The following is a 5,182-nucleotide window of genomic DNA, read 5'->3' as shown; positions in this document are numbered from 1 at the left end:
CTCTGGCACCCGCACCCCCTCCCCCAAACCCTCTGCTCCCCCTTCACCCAGGTCACAGCTCCCTCCCTGACCCTGCACCCCCCCGACACCCCTCCCCCAGGCCAGACTCCTCTCTGGCACCCGCACCCCCTCCCCCAAACCTTCTGCTCCCCCTTCACCCAGGTCACAGCTCCCTCCCTGACCCTGCACCCCTCTAGAGCCCCTCCCCCAGGCCAGAGTCCTCTCCTGCGCCCATACCCCCTCCTGGACCCTGCACCCCTATCCACCGCCCCAGATCATACCCCCCCCCTGCACCCAGGCTCCACCCCTAAGCTCCCTTCTGCACCCAACCACCCCGTCCCAGACCCCAAAGCCCTCGGTAGAAATGTGGCCCTTGATCAGTTGCCAAAATGGCCCCCCCCCATTACAAATTATTGACCAAGCCTGATCCAAATGTTTTTTGAAACATTGTTTAATGAGAATGTAAATACAATTCAATACAATTGGGAGGGTTGGGGGGAGGGGGACGCAGCTGCTGGCTCCTCAGCTCTTGCTGCTCTCACTGGGTGTCTTCCTGCTGCAAGGGAAGCAGAATCCGTCACATTCATCCCTGGGGACTCAGGGGAACTGGCCCCCCCAGCATTTCCACCCTCCTCCCCCCTGCTCTCTGGTCACCCCCCGTCAGGCCCGCAGGGTGAGCTCCTGACCACCCCCCACCCCCAGAGCTCCTGACACCTCGGCCCCCTCCCGCCTCCTAGGACAGTTTCTGTGTTCAGAGCCTCCCCCACCCCCAGGGACGCTCGCAGGGGCAGGAGGGATTCTGCCAGCAGGGACGTGGGGTGGGGGCAGCCTGAGGAAAGGGGCGGGGGACTCCCTGAGGGGATGGGAAGGAGACCCTGGCCCTGCCCCACTCTCCTGATCTGCTCCGGCTGCTCACCATGTATTCCAGGAGCTGATGGGCCTGCCCATGCAGGGCGTGGGCCAGGACCAGCCCGGCCTGGCTGGGGCGCCGCAGGGGGGAGCGGGCAGCGAGCAGAGCCTTGTCCAAAAAGCAATTCTCCTGCTCTGGTGTAAAGAGCTGCCCAAAGACCTGAAATCAAGAGCACAGGAGGTTTCAGCTGACGGCCCAGAGCCCGGCCCCAACTCCTGGGGCTAAAACAGCTTCCTCCTCCCCCAAACTCCCTTCCAGACCCTGCACCCAGACGCTCTCCTCACCCGGCACCCCAACCCCTGCCCCAGGTCACAGCTTCCTCCTGCCCCCAAGACCCTCCTACCGCCACGAGGGCCCCAGCCAGCCCCACCCCCGAGCCCTGCCCTGCCCTGGCAGCGCGTCCTTACCTCTCCCACCCTCACGCTGTTGCTGTGAGCCAGGACCCATCTTTCTTTGTAGTAGTGTCTGCACCACAGGTCCTCTGCCTGGTGGATGTTGAGGCCTGCAAGAGACACAACAGGGTCATTCTGCTGGCAGGTCTGAGCCCTTCCCCTCCCACGGGTCCCTGCAGGCATCCCTGGGCAAATGGAGGGGCACAGGGGGCAGAAGGGGAACACAGAGGGACGCATCCCCCCTTGGGCCAGTCTGGGGGAAAAGGGCTGGGTCCCCTCCCCCCGCCGCCGGCACCCTCAGGGTGTCCCTGGGGCCCAGGTCCCGGCTGGGTTCCTTACCCCTGTGGTGCAGGAGGAGTTGATACAGGCTGTGCACCCCCTCCCGGGCCAGCCGGCTGACGTCTTCGGATGGGTCCGAAATAAAAAGGCCCAGCTGGGCCACGTGGTGACCCATCCTCGGCCAGTCGGCGGAGTTCTGAGGGGAGAGAAGAGGGGGGGTCCCTCAGCATCCTGGGGCTGCACGTCCCATGCAAACGGCCGCCGAGGCGGGTCTGAGCTCGGGGGACGGACAGAGACACCTCCCGGGGCGGGGCGGGGCCGGCCTTGCGAGGAGACAACCCAGAGCAATGGCCCCGACTGAAGGGTCACTCCGGGGGTGGAACAAGGGGATCCACTGACGGCCACTCCCCAGTCTGGGGTCCAGTCCCTCAAGAGCCCCCCTGAAGGGCCCAGGGTCGCCCCTCCCCGGGGAAAGGGGAACGCGGCCCATTCCCGGCCCATTCCCGGCCCTGCCTCTGCCTCCCGGGGACGCTCCCAGCCCCGCGCCCTGCAGCCCCAGACCCCCCGGCTCCGAGGTCACTTACGTCAAACCCCGGGAGGGTGGTGGCGACTCCCAGCAGGGCCGTGGTGCTGCCAAGGGCCCTGGCTCGCTCCTGGGGCAGGCGGGACTCCAGCCACGGGCTCAGGTGCTGGGGGGGAAAGAGGCAGGTCAGGACCCGTAGGGAGGTGCCGGTTCTGGGCAGAGCCTGGGGCTCCTCTCGGACTGTGCCCCCCCCAGCCACTGACACTGCTCCTCTCTCGGCCCCCCCCCGAGGAAGCAGGGACAATGGCCCCATCCCCCCACGGGGCTCACCTCCATTATGAGCTGCAGCCGGGCGGTGTCTGGGGACTCGGCGAGGAGGCTCGCCAGTAGGGCCTGGAGGTCGTAGGGAAGGGCCCGGATGAACTGCTGCAAGACAAGGGGGAGCCCTGGGTCAGAGGGGGGTTGGGGGATCCAGGCCACCCGCTGGCTCCGGGGTGCAGCCTAGAGCAGGGTCTGAGCCACCTCGCAGAGCAGGGAGGAGCCCAGGCTGGGCATGGAAGGGACGGGCCCCCTGGGAGAGCAACGGGAACCCTGGAGGGAAGGATCCAAACATGCAGCTTCTTCCCTCCCTCTGCCACCGCCCCCCCCCCCCCTCCTCTCTGGAGCTCCAGCCCAGCCCGGGAGCAGGGCCCAGAGGGACGTACCTGCGTGTGGATGGGCTCCTGCTGCCAGTCCCCAGACACTGTCTGTCCCACGGCCGCCGTCAGCAGGGGGCTCAGGAGCTGGGCCTGCAGGGGAGGCTGCAAGGTGCTGGCAGGAGAGAGGGGCAGAGACTGTTAATTCAGCAGCAGGAGACAGAGACTTTCCCACTCCCTGGCCAGGGGATCTGTCTGGGGGGAGGCGGCGGCGGGGGGGGGGGTCGGTACCTGAGGCTGCAGGCGGCGTTGAGGCAGTCGGCCAAGACCAGCGGGGGGGGCGAGTCCTCCATGATCTCCTGTGAGACCCAAGGAGACAAAGGGGCGTGTGAGGCTGGGCCCCCAAGAGACGCTCACGCGGCCAGCGCCCCCACCCAGCAGGATCCAACCCCACTGCCTCCCGCTGTCCTGTAGCCCCCCTGCCCGGCACAGGGCCCCTCCCAGCACCCCCCTCCCAAACCGGGACCAGCTCAATACTTGTCCCCAGGCCGTCTCCTGCCCCTCCCTGCCCTGGTGACCAGCCTCTGAACCTCCTCATCCCTGCTCCCCAGGCGCATCCCCAGCAGCCCGCTCGGCTCCCTTCCAGCCCACCATGGCCCGGGGAGACCCCTCCCTGTCCCGAATCCCACTTCCTGTCCGGCACCCCAGACCTGCCCCATTTCTGTGTCCCTCCCTCCTCCAGCATCCCCACCCACCCTCCCCATGTCCACCTCCAGCCCTCCTTGCTCCACCCATCCTGTTTCCAGCACCCCCACCCGCCGCCATGGCCCAGGCAGACCCCTGTCCACCCCACGTATCCCCTCCCCTCCTCCCAGCCGCCGCGACTCGCTTACAACGATCCTGGCCATCATGGTGTCCTTGCAGCAGCGCGGCGCCAGGGTGTCCTCGCCCCTTTGGAGGGCGGCGAGGCAGGCGGGGGTGACGGCCAGAAGGAACCGCTGCAGGGCGGCTGGGCTCTGCGCCCCAGAGAGAGTCTGTGAGCCTGGGGCCTGCCTGCCCCCCACGGACAGCTGCAGGGCTCAGGCCTCCCAGGAGTGGAGGTGGGAGCTGCCGGTTGTCCAAGCACCCGCACTCCCCCCCAACTGCTGCCTCAGGCTTGTGGGGGCCCAGCTGGTGCATGACAAGAGCCCCCAGCTTGGGGGGCCCAGGTCATGCAGGAGAAGGGGCCCCAGGGGGATCCCCAGGGACAAGCCCCTCCCGGAGGGGGGGACGTGCTGGGAAGGGGCCGGACAATCTCGGGTGCCCCCCGTGTGGAGAAGGTTCCTACCGTGTCCCAGGTGTGGAGCTGCTCTTCGATGTCGTAGAAGGCCCCTTCCTCCACCCGGGAGTCCACCCGCTCCTGGCAAAGCTCCGCCGAGGCGCAGGGGGGCTCTGTGCGGGAGGGAAGGGACCAGGGTGACTCCAGCGGCCAGCAGGGGTCACGCGCCCCCATGTCAGGGACCCAGGGCAGGTTGGGCCCCACACTCCCCTCGCAGGGACCCATCCCCCTGCCACCCTCACATCTGCCAATGCTCTCAGCAGAGCCCCCACCAGGAAGAAGAGAGCCAAGCAGCCCCCGCCCCCATCCATTGCCCAGGGTGCGGGGCAGACACTGGGGCTGCCCCTCCCCCCCCCCGGGTACTGGGTGAGCCCCTGGGCCCAGCGTGTTCACGGCCCCTCACCTGGGTCTGAGCGGCTGCAGGAGGTGGCCCGGCTGCAGCTGGAGGCCCAGGCGCTGCTGCTGACGGACCTGGACCCACAGCTGCAGGGGCTGGTGCGGGGAGCGACGGGCTGGGGGCTCCCGGAGACTGGCAGGTCCCCGGGGGCCGGGCAGGGCGATGCCCCCTGGTGGTAATGGGGGCTGGGCTCCCGGGGCAGGTGTTTCTCTCCACAGAGGAGGCCCCGGAGCCACCCTACCCGGCTCCCCCGCTGGGCTGGGTCCCGCCTGCCCAGCCGCCTCTGGAGCCAGGTCCGGGGGGGCCTGGCCGGTGGGCGAGTCGCCCCGAGCTGGTGGGATCCAGCTTCCCCGCCCGCGGGGACGGAGAAGCTGCTCCCCACCGGCCCTGGGGCCATCTTCAGGGCTTTCTTGAACCACAGCCGAAAACGTTTGGCCATGCTGCAAATGAGGGGAGCAAAGGGGAGCTTGGGGCGCAGCCTGCAGAGCGAAATCCAGGGGTTCCAGCTCCCCAGAGCGACTGCCCCCAGCCCCCAAATGGCCCCTTGCTTATCGGTTCGGTCTTGCACAGGCACTGCAAGGACCTGAGGGTATGTCTACACTACCCCGCTAGTTCGAACTAGGAGGGTAATGTAGGCATACCGCACTTGCAAATGAAGCCCGGGATTTGAATTTCCCGGGCTTCATTTGCATAAGCGGGGAGCCGCCATTTTTAAAACCCCGCTCGTT

The 5,182-nt window shown here is 67.8% G+C and overlaps 1 protein-coding gene across 1 annotated transcript; it reads right to left on the bottom strand.

Annotated features, from left to right (window-relative positions):
* Positions 1-434: 434 nt before the first annotated feature.
* LOC142823417 (maestro heat-like repeat-containing protein family member 7) lies at positions 435-2,528 on the bottom strand. Its single transcript, XM_075914444.1, has 6 exons — positions 2,435-2,528; positions 2,166-2,270; positions 1,642-1,777; positions 1,318-1,412; positions 917-1,069; positions 435-556 (listed from the first exon to the last, which is right to left on the bottom strand). Exons 1-6 carry the CDS (start codon positions 2,438-2,440, stop codon positions 539-541), a joined length of 513 nt encoding a protein of 170 aa, XP_075770559.1. The 5' UTR covers positions 2,441-2,528; the 3' UTR covers positions 435-538.
* Between the last annotated feature and the right edge of the window lie 2,654 nt (positions 2,529-5,182).

The sequence above is a fragment of the Pelodiscus sinensis genome, chromosome 33, assembly GCF_049634645.1.
Source record: "Pelodiscus sinensis isolate JC-2024 chromosome 33, ASM4963464v1, whole genome shotgun sequence".
Lineage (NCBI taxonomy): Eukaryota > Metazoa > Chordata > Testudines > Trionychidae > Pelodiscus > Pelodiscus sinensis.
The sequence above is the reverse complement of the archived record's forward strand: the minus strand, read 5'-3'. Positions and strand labels throughout refer to the sequence as shown.